We start from the raw sequence: 19,450 nt of genomic DNA, 5'->3' as shown, positions 1-19,450 counted from the left end.
ACAAAATAAGTAGTCTACCTGTTGCCTGGCTCCAGTAGCTGGATAAACACCCAGAAAACAGAAAGAGAAGCCTAGAAGTAAACTGACGAATGAGTCATAACACCTTTACTACACAGAGGCTGGTGCAACTCTTTCATGGGCGTTTCTCCTGAGGAGTCAACAGACACACACATACGCACACACGCATGCACAAATACGAGGGTGCTCCTATTTCTGGCAGTTTTTCTTGACTCTGAGGAGGCAGTAGGAGACGCCAACATGATGCCCAATAGTATTTACAATACACCTCCTTCTCACAATATGTTCTTTCTTTCTGCCGCCTAACCAGTGTGTGAGTCAGTGTGCAGCGGGGAGTGTGACAGTTGGCATGTGTGTGCGCTTGCTAGTGCAAGCCTGTGAGTGTGTGTAGGAAGACAAGAGAAGAAGAGGCATGTATGCTCTCTCTCCGGGCTCATATTTCTCTGCAGTGTAGAATAGTGTGCCGACTGGCAGGCCGCCTATTCAAGCGCCACATTTTAAAGGCATGGTGGGAATCGCATCACAGTCAGGCACGGAACTTAATATGCTAAAACTTCCCAGGGAGCGATGGAGAGAGAGAAAACATAACCTGTCAATTACCCAAGGCACAAGTGCTGGAAGATTAATTGGAAACCGGCAGAATTTTCCACAAGACAAAGCAGGTCTCGGAACAGAGAGTAAAGATCAGCAGTCCTGTAAGGCTGGGGTCGCTAGCTGAATAACTACAATGTTAAAGCTGAGATCCGCATTAGGAGAAAAAGCAACAGGCGGAGTTCTTATTGTTTTAGTTTTGTTTATTGAATGACGGAGAGGAGCTCTGGCATCAAGGCAAAAATCATAGTACATACTCTGCTGTTCTAATGCGTGTGCAATAGACCAACTCTAACTTCTGCGATGCATACAAGGCCCTCCCTCACCCTCCCTTCAGCAAATCCGACCACGACTCCATCTTGCTCCTACCATCCTATAGGCAGAAACTCAAACAGGATGTACCCGTGACTAGAACCAATCAACGCTGGTCTGACCAATCGGAAGCCAAGCTTCAAGATTGTTTTGATCACACGGACTGGGAAATGTTGCGGGTAGCCTCAGAGAATAACATCGATCTAAACGCTGACTCAGTGAGTGAGTTTATAAGGAAGTGCATTGGAGATGTAGTACATACTGTGACTATTAAAACCTACCCTAACCAAAAACCATGGATGGATGGCGGCATTCACACAAAACTGAAAACGAACCACAGTGTAACGGTCGGCGTCAGGTAATGAGGAAGCGGACCAAAGCGCAGCTGGGAGCGAACACATGTTTATTCAACACACTGGAATAAACACGTACACCAAAACAAGAAAAGATGCCGATACGTTAACTGCTCGGACAAAGAGCACAAACAGCGTGGGGAAAACAGCAACTTAAATGTGATCCCAATCAGAGACAATTAGCGACAGCTGTCTCTGATTGGGAATCGACAGAACCCAACATAGAAATAACCCACCTAGAGCCTACACAAGGCTAAAACGTAAACATAAAACAAACCAAGGAAAAATACCCAACATGACACACCCTGACCCAAAATACCCGAGTTCACCTGGTCAGGGCGTGACACACAGCATATAACCATGGAAAGAGGACTCGGAATATTGCCAAATATAAACAGTGTAGTTATTCCCTCCGCAAGGCAATCAAACAAGCAAAATGTTGGTATAGGGACGAAGTGGAGTTGCAATTCAACGGCTCAGACATGAGACATATGTGGCAAGGTCTACAGGCAATTACGGACTATAAAAATGAAAACCAGGCACGTCACGGACACTGACATATTGCTTCCATATTGCCCGCTTTGAGGATAATACAGTGTCACTGACACGGCCCACTAACAAGTACTGCGGGCCCCAGCCACGTCACGGACACCGACATATTGCTTCCATATTGCCCGCTTTGAGGATACAGTGCCACCGACGCGGCCCGCTAACAAGGACTGCGGGCCCGTGGCCGACATGAGTAAGACATTTAAATGTGTTAAACTTCGCAAGGCTGCTGCCCCAGGTGGCATCCCTAGCTGCATCCTCAGAGCATGCACAGACAAGCTGGCGTGTGTTTTTACGGACATATTCGCTCCCTATCCCAGTCTGCTGTCCCCACATGCTTCAAGATTGCCACCATTGTTCCTGTACCCAAGAAGGCAAAGATAACTGAAATAAATGACTATCTTTTGTCATCATGAAGTGCTTTGAGAGACTAGTCAAGGATCATATCACCTACACCTTACCTGCCACCCTAGACCCACTTCAGTTTGCATACCGCCCCAATAGGTCCACAGACGATGCAATCGCCATCACACTGCACACTGCCCTATCCCATCTGGACAAGATGAATACCTATCTAAGAATGGTGTTCATTGACTACAGCTCAGCATTCAACACCATAGTACCATCGAAGTTCATCATTACGCTGGTGGCCCTGGGTCTCAACCCCGGCATGTGCAATTGGGTCCTGGACTTTGACAGGCCGCCCCCAGGTGGTGAAGGTAGGAAACAACATCTCCAATTCGCTGACCCTCAACACTGGGGCCCCACAAGGGTGCGTGCTCAGCCCCCTCCTGTACTCCCTGTTCACCCATGACTGCTTGGCCATGCACGCCTCCAACTCAATCATCAAGTTTGCAGACAACAGTAGTGGGCTTGAATACCAACAATGACGAGACAGCCTACAGAGAGGAGGAGAGAGCACTTGGAGTGTGGTGTCAGGAAAACAACCTCTCACTCAACGTTAACAAAACAAAGGACATGAACATGGACTTCAGGAAACAGCAGTGGGAGCACCCCCCTATCCACATCAAAGTGACAGTAGTGGAGAAGGTGGAACGCTTCAAGTTCCTCAGCGTACACATCACAGACAAACTGAAATGGTCCACCCAAACAGACAGTGTGGTGAAGAAGGCGCAACAGCGCCTCTTCAACCTCAGGAGACCTAAAACCCTGACAAACTTTTACAGATGCACAATTGAGAGCATCCTGTCGGGCTGTATCACCGCCTGGTACAGCATCTGCGCCGCCCTCAACCGCAAGGCTCACCAAACGGTGGTGCAGTCCGCACAATATATCAGCTGGGGCAAACTACCTGGCCTCCATGACACCTACAGCACCCAATGTCACAGGAAGGCCAAAAAGATCATCAAGGACAACAAACCACCCGAGCCACTGCCTGTTCACCCCGCTACCATCCAGAAGGCGAGGTCAGTACAGTACTTCTATCTCAAGGCCATCAGACTGCTAAACAGCAATCACTAACTCAGAGAGGCTGCTGCCTATATAGAGGCTCACTAGTCACTTTAAACAATGCCACTTTAATAATGTTTACATATCTTACAGTATATACACATATGAGATGAGTAATGCATCTTATTCCATCTATTGCATCTTGCCTCTGCCGCTCAGCCATTGCTCATCCATATATTTATATGTACAAATTCCATCCCTTCAAATTTGTGTGTATTATGTAGTTGTTGGGGAACTGTTAGATTACGTGTTAGATATTACTGCACTGCCGGAACTAGAAGGACAAGCATTTCGCTACACTTGCATTAACATCTGCTAACCATGTGTATGTGACCAATAAAATTTGATTTGATGATGTGCAATGATGTCCGCCGGGAAAAAAATGTCTGTTGTTGTTGTAATATCGCAAACGGACATGGCAGTTTCACCGCTACGGATTCTACCTTTAAGTCAATGGCATTGACTTTAGATCTTACATAATAATAGTTTGGGTGAATTATATATATATATATAATAGAATTAAGTTGATAACTTGAATTATACATACAGTACCAGTCAAAAGTTTGGACACACCTACTCATTCAAGTGTTTTTCTATATTTTTACTATTTTCTACATTGTATAATAATAATGAAGGCATCAAAACTATGAAATAACAGAGTAAGTGAATGGATGATCTCCTGTGTGGTTCCCACCGTGAAGCATGGAGGGGGAGTTGAGATGGTGTGGGGGTGCTTTGCTGTTGACACTGTCTGTGATTTATTTAGAATTCAAGGCACACTTAACCAGCATGGCTACCACAGCATTCTGCATCGATACGCCATCCCATCTGGTTTGCGCTTAGTGGGACTATCATTTATTTTTCAACAGGACAATGACCCAACACACCTCCAGGCTGTAAAATGGCTATTTGACCAAGAAGGAGAGTGATGGAGTGCTACATCAGATGACCTGGCCTCCACAAACACCTGACCTCAACCCAATTGAGATGGTTTGGGATGAGTTGGACTGCAGAGTGAAGAAAAAGCAGCCAAGTGCTCAGCATATGTGGGAACTCCTTCAAGACTGTTGGAAAAGCATTCAAGGTGAAGCTGGTTGAGAGAATGCCAAAAGTGTGTAAAGCTGTCTTCAAGGAAAAGGGTGGCTACTTTGAAAAATATAAAATAAATTGTATTTGTTTAACACTTTTTTTGCTTACTAGTTGATTCCATATGTGTTATTTCATAGTTGTGATGTCTTCACTATTATTCTACAATGTAGAAGATTTAAAAAAATAAAAACCTGTGGAATGAGTAGGTGTGTCCAAACTTTGGACTGGTCCTGTGTGTGTGTGTATATATATAATAAGACATAAGAGTTAGTCAATTGTTAAAACACTAGTTTTCTTTGAATAAGTTATTTCACACGTCATATATGCAATCATTCCATGAGTTTCTGGGAATCCAGAATGTTTAGGGATCCCTACCATCCAACATCAAAATAAATTTCTGATGACTGAAATGTTTCCCTTATATTTGAAGCCTTCATTGTAATTTGTTCACTGGGAGGATATTAAGTGTCGGCAGGGCTTGTCTCTCTCACTGATGTTAATTGCTGAGATGATTGGGTTTACTCTAAACATGAACAGACAAGCAAAAACAAGTTCAGATTCTGATTAGCGATATGAATATCTGAGCAAGGCACCCAGACATCTCTGAATCTCTGCTCTCATTAGATCGATTCTCCCAGCGTAATCATCACAGCACAGAACCCAAAATGGATGTCAGAATAATCCCACGCAGCATGTCATCAAGCCCTCACATACACACATACACACGCACGCACACACACACAGACACGTACTCACACATGGAAATGGCTTGAAATGGACACACAAGATCATCTTCATAGTGTTCCAGCAAAGCTGTTGACCTGGACGAGGGTTCATGACCCAGGCTTTGGATCAGGAGGACCTGGGCATTGGTTCCCATGTAGAGGGCAAAACTGTTTGAAATTATGTCATTTCAACCAGATTTGCCTGCTGAGTTGGAAGTGATGTTGGATGCGATCTGACTCTGGCCAGGGCATGGATGGGATCAATGGGTGAGGTGTAGACATGAGGTCAGTGTGAACAAAACACACATGCATATGCACACACATGCACACACACACAAGCACATGCACGCACACACACACACACACCATCTGCTGAGGGAAAAGCCATAGCTCTGGTTGGTTGCTGATATCTACACTAGATAGTCTGCCTTTACACCTGAGAGAGAAGGAGCGGGAGTGGGCTAGAGAGAGAGAGATGGAGAGAAAGAAAGACAGATTTAAGAGAGCAGGAGCGAGAGAGAGAGAGAAGAGAGACTCACTTTATTTGGATAGTTCGGATAGTCTACCTGTAGAAGCTCTACAGATGGTCATACTATCAACAAACCATTTGTTAATAAGCAACTACTTGTTAAGGTTAGGTTTAGAATAAGGGTACGGGTTAAGGTTAGGGCTAGGGTTAGGATAAGAGTTAAGGTTAGTAGATAGTTAGTTCAATTGTTACTGATAGTCCATCTGTAGATGCTCTACAGACTATCCAAATAAAGTGCTACCGAGGAGAGACTGTGTGTGAGAAGAAGAGAGCAAACACAGCAGGGACAAAGGAAGTCTGGCGACAGAGCTGCACTTGTCAGATTTGCATTTTAATAAGTGTAACCTACTGTACTTTAAGCTGCTCAGAAGATGCAATAGAACCTGATTCACTTGGACATCTCTCAACACTGTTGTAACATTTAAAAGGTACATTCTGCAATATTTACACCTGTTTAGTAGCTATTTCAATCAACGATATACACCTGTAGATTTTTTAAGAATATAAATTATGTAACTTATCTTTTTTAAAACTGCATTGTTGGTTAAGGGCTTGTAAGTAATAATTTCACGGTAAGGTCTACACCTGTTGTATTCGGCGCATGTGACAAATACAATTTGATTTGAAGTGTTGGAGCTGCCATTTGGCTGATATTGAATTATGGATTGTTTCTTTAAAGGGGGGCTGGTGTTTGCTTCCTGTGATATTGCATCTGTTCAGGAAGTATCCAAGTACCAACACAGAGATCCTATAAATATGTAATTATATACTGTAGGAAGGGTTGGGGAGTAAAGGATTACATGTAACGGATTAAGGGAACGCAAAAAACGGTAACTGTTATCAATTACATTACCAGCAAAAAATATTGTAATCAGATTACAAATACTTTTGAAAAACTAGATGATTACTTCAAGGATTACTTTTAGATTCAGAAAAGACGTTTGTGAAAAAAAATCTTTGACAATTCTGTTTTCTCAATGACATTCAAATCAGCATTGAAAAAAGGTGCATGTTTACGGTGGTTCCACCTGAGCGAGTCTGACCACAAGTCAGCGACCAGTATGATGACACACCAAATGTGTTTGATGGATCGCGGGAAAAGAGCAGGAATAGGCTTTTGTAGGATACAGTTCAAGCTATGTCTTCTATTTATATATTTATATTTTAGTCATTTAGCAGATGCTCTTATCCAGAGCGACTTACAGTAGTGAATGCATACATTTAATTTCATGCATTTTTTTTGTACTGGCCCCCCGTGGGAATCGAACCCACAACACTGGCGTTGCACACACCATGCTGGCGTTGCAAACACCAGTGGTGTAGTCCATGGCGATACGGATATCACTTATTATTGATATCTACATTGCGCATTGATGTGAATCACACTGCTGCTCTCTCATTTAGCTATTTGCGCCTTACGGATTGTGGTTGTTGTGGACGGTTGTTCACAGATATGAATGTGTATTTGAACCCAATAATGGTTGAATTCAAGAAGTTTAAGCTGCCTATCAATCATTGTTTTTGAAACCAGTGGACAGCCAGTGAAAAATGCGCTCTTGCAACATCTGCATAGTGCGGATCCCAGTCTATGGAATAAAATTGGGGCTTTTGCTCAATCTAATTCCTGCTGATTAAAAAAATACATCCATAGGCCTAATGCACACATGTTCAAATTCGCACTTTTGATAGACTTAAATGGGGCAATCTGTAGTTGCTACATCCATTTTTTGGATGTATAACTTATGTATATTAATGTAAAGATATCATTTAATTGTATTATTATATGTAGTAGAAAGTGATGGGTTAGAAGAAGCCTACATAACCAACCCATAAAGTAAAATTTGTCATCCATATATGGCCAGCTATGTAAACTTTAACATTGATTTATCCTGCAATAGATGTTGTTCAATTGGTAACATACATTTGTCTTCTTCTAATGCCTCTTAAATGGAAAGCAATCAAAAAGTAACTGAATGTAATCAGATTACGTTACTGAGTTTGGGTAATACAAAAGTTACGTTACTGATTACAATGTTAGACAGGTAACTAGTAACTAACAGATTACATTTAGAAAGTAGCCTACCCAACCCTGACTGTAGGTACCAATATCACACTGATTTCATATGTGATGTTTGGGCTGGATGTATTACTGTTTACATAATCTGACTTCATTCAATGTACTTCAATACTTGGACTTCCAGGATGTGTATTTAGTTTGTGTATTTAGCAAACTCCATCTATTCCATTCTCCATCTAAACTATTCCTCAAATCCCTCTGAAAGAGTTTAAAAGAAGACGTTCAGACTGGCTTAAGAAAGTTATTTCACCAACCATGAGTCAGTCAGTGGAAAATACTGGCCTCTACGTATTGCCGTTAGGCTCCTTTGCGGAGAATGGGCTTTCAGATCAATTTCTCCAGAGCAGCCGAGTGACGGCCTGAAATGCTATTAGCATCAAAGAAATTGAGTAGTGTATACTTAAACATCTCCGACGGTCAGCAGAACTCAAATCATAAAAGTGGTTCAAACTCAGATATCAATAAGATTTCTTATCACTTAACGTTCATGAGTACTGTTAACAAATATTAGGTTATTGAGTAAATATAACTTTATTTATTTGTGTTCTACTAATCTAAAGTTATTGAGTTTTCACAAGTTATGATTATTTAATATTTATATTCAATCTAACATTTATTAAAGATGCATAAATTGCGTTGCCATTTCCTGGTTGTTAAAATTAGAATAGTTCGCCTAATTTCAGTTTGTGTGACAAAACAAGCATTTATGGTGTAGAGAATCATTGTACCATCTAAACTGCAGTGAAATGTATTTTCCATTACCAAAAATATAGTATTTTCAGCTGTTTGAAGGTGGTGTACATAACCAAAAGTAAAAGTTAATAGCGGGAAGCATAGACATAGCGCACATAGAACAGATCAGATGTACTTGTGTGTATGTACTGTACTGGCATGTACACTACTGTTCAAAAGTTTGGGGTCACTTAGAAATGTCCTTGTTTTTAAAAGCAAAGCAAACTTTTTTGTCCATTAAAATAACATGAAATTGATCAGAAATACAGTGTAGACATTGTTGATGTTGTAAATGACTATTGTAGCTGGAAACGGCAGATTTTTTATGGAATATCTACATAGGCGTACAGAGGCCCATTATCAACAACCATCACTCCTGTGTTCAAATGGCATGTTGTGTTAGCTAATCCAAGTTTATCATTTTAAAAGGCTAATTGATCATTAGAAAACCCTTTTGCAATTATGTTAGCACAGCTGAAAACTGTCGTGCTGATTAAAGAATCAATAAAACTGGCCATCTTCAGACTAGTTGAGTAGCTGGAGCATCAGCATTTGTAGCTTCGATTACAGGCTCAAAATGGCCAGAAACAAAGACCTTTCTTCTGAAACTTGTCAGTCTATTCTTGTTCTGAGAAATGAAGGCTAATCCATGCGAGAAATTGCCAATAAACTGAAGATCTCATACGCTGTGTACCAGTCCCTTCACACGATAGCGCAAACTGGCTCTAACCAGAATAGAAAGAGGAGTGGGAGGCCCCGGTGCACAACTGAGCAAGAGGACAAGTACATTAGTGTCTAGTTTGAGAAAGACGCCTCACAAGTCCTCAACTGGCAGCTTCATTAAATAGTACCCGCAAAACACCAGTCTCAACGTCAACAGTGAAGTGGCGACTCCGGGATGCTAGCCTTTTAGGCAGAGTTGCAAAGAAAAAGCCATATCTCAGACTGGCCAATAAAAATAAAAGATTAAGATGGGCAAAAGAACACAGACACTGGACAGAGGAACTCTGCCTAGGAGGCCAGCATCCCGGAGTCGCTTCTTCACTGTTGATGTTGAGACTGGTGTTTTGCGGGTACTATTTAATGAAGCTGCCAGTTGAGGACTTGTGAGGCGTAATTATAACAATTTAGTAAACTTTGAAAATAAATGTAGTCCTTCTTTGTGGCATTTTGCAAAGACTATGTTATACTGATCAGAATGTGAGTTTTTATTTTGTTTTGTGTAGACATGGTTGTCCTTGTCTGATATAGCCATTGGACGTCTTTCAGCGAAATTCCTATCGGCAGAGTCATTGCTAAATATACAAGGTGACAATTTTTTTCCCAGTCACTGTTAGACTACAACTGGGCGGTGCTTCATGCTCTGGCTCCGTCCCTCCCCCAAGGCGGGCTTTTCTGAAAGGGAGGCGGACACAAACGACACAAAATGCTTTGGGCAAAACTTAAAGAACTGTTCTTTTATTTACATGGTGACATTCAAGATTCAACCATACACGTTTCAACAGGAATATAGCGAAGTAGATTTGAAACAAAGAGTTGGATTTAGCTACAAGCTCAGCTACAGACAATGCCAGCACTAAGAGGGCAGATGACAAATATGGTTGCTAGCTAGCTAAGTAAGTTATTTTCATGCAAGCCACTTACCTAGCTAGCTAACTTTAGTGTATCTACTGAAACCAATAATGAGTATGATTGCATGCACACAATAATGTGATTATTGTAGATAGATATATATAATAGTTTGATTAAAATGTTTATATGCTTTACAATAAGAACAATTTCCCTAATAATCCTGTTTATATGGAAATCAGGCTACTTGATGGCACTGTGATAAATGTAGAAAATTGCCAATTATTATACATGTTCTACCACTGCAACCATGTTATTTTTGGGAAGCATATTTGATTCTGAGTTTGGACATATAAAGTTTCTATGTGAAAACTACCTCTAAGATGCATATATTTAGCTGTTCCAAACTCACTTCACTCACGCTAAAGATGGAAGCTCACTAAGCTGGTGGTACCATATGCACGCAGATCAAATATATAGCTGGAAAGCCGATTAAGGTGTTTAAATGTCTTAATAATTTGAAAGATTGCTCAGAAAACCAGGTGTTTTAAGCGGCATATGCTTACTTTGATTTTGACCTTACGATGATTAAGATAAGCAGAGTAAGGTGTTTACATGACAATTGCATAATCTGTTTACTGCCACAATCAGTTTAATTTTGAATTATTACTGTGCATGTATCATTGTGTATTGCTGGCTGACATACTACTGTGTTACAGTGGGAGGAAATCAAAATCTTTTTCAGTTTTCTAAGTTAGTCTAGCGAGCTAGCTAGCTAAGTTAGCTAAACAACTACCATATCAATGACTAAAAAGAGAAGAGGTTTAACAATGTGAGATCTATTGTATTGTATTGTATTGTACAAAACATTAAGTACACATTTCTAATTTTGAGTTGCACCCACCATTTCAGAACAGCCTCAATTCGTCAGGGCATGGATTTTACAAGGTGTCAAAAACATTGACTCCAATGCTTCCCACAGTTGTGTCAAGTTGAATGGATGTCCTTTGGGTGGTGGACCATTCTTGATACACATGGGAAACTGTTGAGTGTGAACAACCAGCAGCATTGCAGTTTTTGACACAAACAGGTGCGCCTGACACCTACTACATTTACGTCATTTAGCAGACATGCTTATCCAGAGCGACTGCATACATTTCACCATTTTTTTCCCCGTACTGGTCCCCCGTGGGAATCAAACCCACAACCCTGGTGTTGCAAACACCATGCTCTACCAACTGAGCCACACGGGACCATACTACCATACCCCGTTCAAAGGCACTTACATTTGTCTTGCCCATTCACCATCTGAATGGGACACATACACAATCCATGTCTCAATTGTCAGAAACAGCAGAGGTCCTTAAGGTTTTGTAAACTCAGTGTATATCGCTACTAAACAGCAAGCTACAACCAGCCACCTAAAGCTAAGTTTACCAGCAAATGTTAGCACATGACTGAAGTTGGCTAGCTAGTTAGCCTGGCTCTTGCTAACTTGCTATGTGCCATGCCTCTCACATTTCTAACATGTTAGCAAGCATGTGTAACATCAGCAACTGTAAATAATTTTACTAGCTAGCTATGTAAAGACCACAAAGGTCTGCACACTCTTTAAGCTCTTAATTTACTGCTTTATTGACTACGTAATATAATTAGCAAGGGTTAACATTGGTTATGATTATGACAGTGGATGCATTTCAGTCTCACAAAATGATAGGCATGAAGAAAGATAGTATTCCAAACAGATGCAAATGAAATTATTGGCTACACAGCAAGCCAGCTAGCTAAGTTCACTAACAGTGAGGAGAAACAATAATGCTACAACTTACTGTTATTGATCTCTAAAACTGATAAGTTGGTGTTACTAGAAAAATATTTGCCGAAGCATGGCTGATATACATGGCTGTAGATAGATACTGTCTGCCTACCTAGGTAAGTTTGTACAATCTGGTCACTGTGCAAAGGTTGAGGGTTTTGCCATATTTATTTTTTATTTGGCTAGATATTGTTCTAAATGTAATCTCTGTTCCTGTGCACATGTATGCATGTTCAACTAGCCTACCCTAATGTTGATGTTATGCTGGCACAGTTCAACTGTAGCTCAAACTGTACAATAGAGTATCATTTATTATACTATTTTGTCTTACAGACAATACCGTGTGGTGCCTGGGCTTCTTTCTGGAGTGGATTATAGGTGAGAAACACAATTATTTTGCTTGTGTGTGTCATTGTAGCATAACTGTATCCCATGAACTGTATCCCTCTTGATGGATTGGACATTATGCTGGATCACAAGCAGTAGATGACTCAAGAGGAGCTGAATGGTAGTTTGATCATAACACCCCTCCCATCATTTGCTGATCAACAGTCTGCACATTACACCTTAGACACACTCAAACACAATGCAGCCTAAATCACACAGCTGTACAAGTATTCCCTGAACTTTATTACACCGATCACACTGTATTTTCTTAATGTATGTTTCTTTGTGAATGGCAATTTCATCATGACCACCTCTCCTGCTGATCACCAGTTATCTTAGCTACAGACACCCACCTGTCTCAGTCAATGAGAGAAGGCTTGAAATAGACAAGACGGAGGCATTTTCAAACCGTGCAACTGGACATTTTATGAGACTCCTGTTTCCAAGAATCGAGGACAGTATTGCCAAGCTAAGATTGGTCGAAAATGCTCTGTGCTACACCAAACAGTACCTGTCCTATAACTCCCAGTAATGGATACCAAAATTATTTTATTAAATCACATTATCTGGTGTAACAATCTTTAGCTACAATTCTCTCCAATTTACTACACATGAGATACACTGAACTGTACTACACTGGCCATACTGTATTTTATTAATGTTACTTCTACCATATAACATTCTTGTTGAATACCCAGTTCTCTTTTTGAGTTAGTGTTAAATAGTGTACATTTCCCTGTATTTTAGATTTTGACAACCCTGTTTTTTAGATTGACAAATAACATTCTTTGGATATATCTCGTCTAACATCTGTTGGAAGATACAGAGCCCTTGTCACGATTCCCACTGACGGTGGCGCCCCCTCCTGCTCGGGTGGCGCTCGGCGGTCGTCGTCACCGGCCTATTAGCTACCACTGATTCCCTTTTTGGTTTTCCCTTCTTTTTGGTTTTGTGCACCTGTGTTAGTTTGGTTAATTAGCGGGGCTATTTATGTTAGCTGGTCCGCTTCCGTGTTGTGCGGGATTATTTCTATTGTGATGGCTCATGTTCGTGTCAGCGCTATTTTACGCCGTGTGTATTTTCTCCCCTGTGTTTGGGAGTATTTGTTTGAGTGAGTGTACATTAAATACGCCACTACCCTGTGCTCGCTGCTTCCTGTGCCTCATTCCTTCACCACGACTGCCAACCCGTTACATCCCTGTACAGCTTATATAAATATATTCTGTAAATCTAGAAAGGCAAACAATTTTGAATATAGAAAGTATCCATATTTATCTTATGGTGGTTCTACATGGTCTTATGCTGAGCCACACTGTTCTTTATCCAGCTTCGGTACACTGGCATAGGTGTTTGTCATGGTGGGTTCAGAAAGCTGAGACTATTTGTGCTTGTGGAGAATGCAGTGTACAACCAGCTGGATAAGAATCTGACGGAAGTGGTGTAGGGCTTGTAGACCTTCTTAACCACCAACTGTTTGGACCTCTTGCAGGAGATTTGCTGGTACTGCACATCTCATGGAAAGACATGGTTGTGATGTTTGCATTTCACATGTTTTGTGGAAGGGACTTAGGGCAACACGCCTTTGTTGGTAAAGGTATCAACCAAAAGAGAGCTAAGTGTTTAGAGACAGGCTATTGTGTTGTCTAGGGACAATGAGGGATATTGGGAGCTGCTTTTTGAGAGGAAAAATCTGTCAACAAAGTGAATTTGCTGGGGGGCTGCAGAAGGTGTGAAACGTCTTAGGAGGGCAGTTCTTACACAGTATGTATTGTTTTTTTTTATTTGTATTTATATGTATTTAACTAGGAAAGTCAGTTAAGAACAAATTGTTATTTACAATGATGGTCTACCAAAAGACAAAAGGCCTCCTGCGGGGACGGGGGCTGGGATTAAATAAATAAATAATATGTATATTATGTAGAACAAAAACACACATCACGACCAGACAACACAACACTACACAAAGAGAGACATAAGAAAACAACAAAACATGGTACAAACATTATTGGGCACAGACAACAAAATATCACACAAAGCAGCCACAACTGTCAGTAAGTGTCCATGATTGAGTCTTTGAATGAATAGCTGTATGGGAGATTGAGGAAAAATGGCACCTCTCAATCGTTATCATACACAACAATACATTTACTGTCTCTAAGCACAACTCTGCACAACCAAAACTCCCTTCCTCATCTCAAAGACCTGTCTGTAAACCTCCCCCAGCCTATTGACTTTGACAGATAATTCTTGTCAATAGTAGCCCTTGACAGGGGATTTTGTAGACATGTCTTTGTATTGTGTTTTGAGAATCTGCAGAGGGAAGAATGATGTGGTTGTGTCAGTACTGTTGTAGTCTTGATTTTATACCTTTCAGTGTCCCTTGCTGGTTTCTGTCCCACAATCTTGTTGTGCTCTTGTTGTGTGTCCGCTCCCTCATGCTGCCGCTTTGGGTATTTTTCAGCAGGGCACTGTGGAAGGACTCGAAATAACCTGAGTTTTACAAAGACAAAAGGTGTAGACTAAATTGATTACATGGTCTGGAAGGTACTCTGTGGTCCTCAGGCTACCTCTTACCACCTATAAACACAAAGCCATACAAACACTACCCAATTCATGTTACTGTACATTGAGCAATCTTAGCCGTCAGCTTGTAAATATTTTTTCCAATTTACCTTCATCTTCTGCAGAGCTAGGGGTTGGAAGCACATGCTGGTGGAATCAGAATTGCTAGCCAGCGGAGAACCAACTAACCAACCATATACGAGTTATACACATTCATCACTGCTACCAACACACAAACAGAGAGTGAGTTAGATATATCGGCATTTCTATTTTTAGTAACAGTGTGTTTTCCAGACAAGGGTGGAATAGATGGCTACCATATTCAGCTACACATATTTGCTAATGTTAGCTAGCTCACATTAGCTAATGTTAGTCAAAGATAGAACGAACAAGCAAACATCTTTAATCTGTCTCAGGTAGCTACCAGTCTACCAGTGACTACCATGGCATAGGTGAAATTGATTGGCAGTGTGTAGCCAAAAGATTAGCTAGTTATATGATTTAGCTGATGTCTTTCAGTGATCGATACAGGACTGTAATGTTAGCTAGCTAGCTAACTTACCTAGTCCCGCTAGGCAAGCAAGCTAGCTGATGTAAGTCACCTCTAATCGAGAATCTTCTATTTTGTTGCGAAGAAAAACATTGATGGTATCACATCACTTCTCAGCTGTCGTCGAAATGGATTACCAATCAGTTCAGCCTGAAAATTCCTCTGATAATCTTTGGTCACCATAAGCATCATTCTTGATAGCCGCAAGCCACTGGCAGCATCGGGGTAAATCTCTGGTAGGTAGAAAGGTGAAAGATAACTTATTTTTGCACTTGTTTGTAATTAGCACAGCAAGGCACAGAACATCACACGGGCATGATGACACACGTTAGTGAAAACGTTTTCAAAAAATACATTGCCTAGAGAAGTTCTGAGTTTGTGGCACGCCCCATCTACCTACTGGGGAGGTATCTGCATTCGCTATAAATGCCGGACTTTGTCATTCACTATGAGCAGACGAATACACAGGAAGTCAAAATGTGCTCGTTTTCGCTTGTGGTATAGAATTTATTTTATGTTTATGACAAAAACGTAATGTTGTTAATATAGTCATGACTATATGCCGTGGCAGAGACACGACATATGTTGGAAAGATTTTCATGGTTGTGCATTTTATCTGTGCAATGTGGTTATTTTCTTTAAAAAAAAATATACGAAAAAAAACTAAAACAGAATGGACCCTAAAATATTCATGTTCAAGTAACTTTCATTGTTATAGTTCAGAATAAATAATGCAAGTTAGTGTCAAAAACTTAATAAAATACAAAAGAGTTAAATATTTACAACTGAAAAAGATAACCATATGGGTGGTGATGTCACTTTATTACTTTAAGTATTGAACACTGAAATACTTTGAGTTGGGTTATTTGAATGGTTCTAAGCAAGAGGTTTTCACCCAAAAAATGTTTTTGCGGAACTAATTACTTTTTACAGTGACTGTGATTCTATTCATTCTAGCTGAGTTTCATTCTAGCTGAGTATCAATCTTTTGATTAATCTATTTACAGTGTATCTCTGTATCTGTCTGTATGCTCATCTGTCAGAGATTAGGTCTAAAGACTTGAAAGCTACCTTTTTACATATGTAATAGAAGATACAGTCACTGAAATCAGCATACAAAACTGCTGCAATATATGGAAGTCAAGAATTCCCTCTGAATCTTTTAAACTTCAGTTTGAATGAAGATGAATAGAACAGAATGCAGGAACGGAACTAAGAATGAATAGAAAAGAACAACTAGAACAGTGCAGAGTTCCACACACAAAGAGCACATACAGGATTCTAAAATGTCAAAAAATTGTGAGAATTTAACAGAAAAATAACAATTTCAGGGTGCGATTAGCAAGACACACATTTTACATGACGTTAGATACAGTAGCTAGCTTGTTTAGAAAGGGTAAAAAAGTTCCAGGCCTCTCGCGCTGCCGTGCCACAATACCTGGTATTTTGGTCCTGTATCTTGGACCCACTACTCACGCTGGTCCAGGATTCATTTCAACCAGGGTTCGTTTGTGTTTCACACATGCTTTATTGCATGGATGAGGGCACCGAACGCTCTAGGACCTGGATCATAAGTGGATATGTGAAAGCGCCCTAAGAGCAGAGCAGTATACCCAGGCTGACAAGAGAAAGAACAGCGCTAGGCCATGTGCCTGAGTTATAAGCCTGACAAAGGTTCTGTTCTACCATCTAATTTAAGAGCTGCTTCTGCTCTGTCTTATTAACAATTTACTAGACATCAGTCAGCCCCTCCATTGTGGCATAATCTGCGTCACAAACTGAACACACCGGCACGCTGAAATGCACTCTTTCATGTCTGGGCACTTATACATTAAACCATGCAACTTTCATATGAGGGCAATCAGGACATGCACCGTTCAGTCTAGATAGGGTTGACTTGACTTGTCATACTTGACTTGTCATACTTTTCATTGTATGTGCTCGTGCCAGTACAAAAAACATAGCATTAACGAACAGGTCCCGATAGGTCTGGTTGAGTTGACTTACCCTGGTATTGACTTGGTTGACATGGCAATGTACTATATGTGCCTCAAATAAGTGGATTTGACTATTTCAGTCACACCTGTTGCTGACAGGTTATAAAATCGAGCACACAGCCATGCAATCTCTGTAGACAAACATTGGCAGTAGAATGGCCTTACTGAAGAGCTCAGTGACTGTTATCGTGGTACCTTCATAGGATGTCACCTTTCCATCAAGTCAGTATATAAAATGTCTGCCCTGCTAGAGCTGCCCAGGTCAACTGTAAGTGCTGTTATTGTGAAGTGGAAACGTCTATGAACAACAACGGCTCAGCCGCGAAGTGGTAGGCCACACAAGCTCACAGAATGGTAGCGCCAAGTGCTGAAGCACGTAGCATCTAAGAATCGTCTGTCCTCGCTTACAACACTCACTACCGAGTTCCAAACTGCCTCTGGAAGCAACGTCAGCACAAGAACTGTTAGTCGGGAGCTATATGAAATGGTCTTCCATGGCAGAGCAGCCACACACAAGCCTAAGGTCACCATGCGCAATGTGAAGCGTCGGCTGGAGTGGTGTAAAGCACGCTGCCATTGGACTCTGGGGCAGTGGAAACGCGTTCTCTGGAGTGAATCACGTTTCAACATCTGGCAGTCCACTGGATGAATCTGGGTTTGGCTGGATGCCAGGAGAACGCTACCTGCCTCAATGGTAAAGTTTTGTGGAGGAGGAATAATGGTCTGGGGCTGTTTTTCATGGTTTGGGCTAGGCCCCTTAGATCCAGTGAATGGAAATATTCATGCTACAGCATACAATGACATTCCTGTGCTTCCAACTTTGTGGTAACTGTTTGGGGAAGGCCCTTTCTGTTTCAGCAAGACAACGCCACCTGTGCACAAAGCAAGGTCCACACAGAAATGGTTTGTTAAGATCTGTGCACAGCAAGCCCTGACCTCAACCCCCTTTGAACACCTTTGTGATGAATTGGAACGCCGACTGCAAGCCATGCCTAATCACCCAACATCAGTGCCCGACCTCACTGATGCTCTTGTGGCTGTCCCAGCAGCAAAGTTCCAACATCTAGTGGAAAGCCTTCCCAGAAGTGTGGAGGCTGTTGTAGCAGCAAAGGCGTGACCAACTCCATATTAATGCTCATGAGTTTGGAATAAGATGTTCATTTGTTTGGTCATGTAGTGTATTTCTGATACAGTATTACCATGATAGGAGCATCAGATGCAACAGATGTGATGGATAGTGGAGATAATGAGATAGTGGATACCCCCGGGGGCTTTTTGTGGTTGGTCGGATGGTTGGCTGTATGATGTATCATATCTGGTGTGTGAAGTAAATTGAGCATCTGATCTGCATATTGATCCACATACTTCCCTTGCATGTGACCTGAGTCATAATATTGCATGATGTTGCTGTGAGCACATTGGTGAGGTTTTGATCTTGCCTGCCATGCGTAGGCTTCTTTAAAGGATTATGATACCGTTTATGTTAGAGTGGTTTTTTTAAGCACATAAATAAATCTGTTGCGTAACTCAAATTTCATTCCGGGTCTTGGAGGGGTTATAGGCCCTACCCTGAAGAAAGAGAAGTAAAAAAATGTATCCTATGTCGGTCGATTGAGGGAGGAACCTCATTTTTCATAGGCTGTCGCTGTAGCATCCCAGAACCTTGTCCCTTCCAAATATAAAATTCCAACAGTCAGGCGATAACCCAAAGAGGGGATTAGAACCATATAATCTAAATAACATTACATTTTCTCAGCAGGCTTTGTTTTTTTCTCTACTTATTTTCTGTATAAACTAATATAATTTTCTTAATTTATCCACCAAGTCTCTCCGTCTACTGATTAGTAATGACGGGTTTGAAAGACATGGGCTAACCTGCAGAGATGGTTCTGGGGCCTTTCTTTCTCTCTCTCTTTCTCTCTGTAAACATCAACACAGCGCTTCATGAGGGCTAGCCTGCCGAGCCAATTACAAAGGCTTCCCCTGAAGAACTGAGGTTAATCAGGATTCACTAAACATGCTTTGTCCAAAATGGTACCCTATTCCCTATTTAGTGCACTACTTTTGACCAGGGGATAGGGTGCCATTTGTGACACAACTATTACCCTGAAGATTCACAATCAG

At 41.2% G+C, this 19,450-nt stretch overlaps 1 protein-coding gene across 4 annotated transcripts in view; it reads right to left on the bottom strand.

Moving 5' to 3' along the window:
- The window catches only part of LOC115164147 (reticulon-4 receptor-like), a 110,462-nt gene that overhangs the window by 78,896 nt on the left and 12,116 nt on the right, over positions 1-19,450 (bottom strand). For 2 of the 4 annotated variants that reach the window (XM_029716344.1, XM_029716345.1), the window contains exon 2: positions 14,585-14,707. The exons of the other annotated variants lie outside the window; for them this stretch is intronic. In XM_029716344.1, coding sequence (XP_029572204.1) covers positions 14,585-14,707 — 123 coding nt within the window. The remainder of the gene's footprint in view (positions 1-14,584; positions 14,708-19,450) is intronic. 4 annotated transcript variants of the gene reach the window in all.

This window comes from Salmo trutta, chromosome 27 (genome assembly GCF_901001165.1).
Source record: "Salmo trutta chromosome 27, fSalTru1.1, whole genome shotgun sequence".
NCBI lineage: Eukaryota > Metazoa > Chordata > Actinopteri > Salmoniformes > Salmonidae > Salmo > Salmo trutta.
The sequence above is the reverse complement of the archived record's forward strand: the minus strand, read 5'-3'. Positions and strand labels throughout refer to the sequence as shown.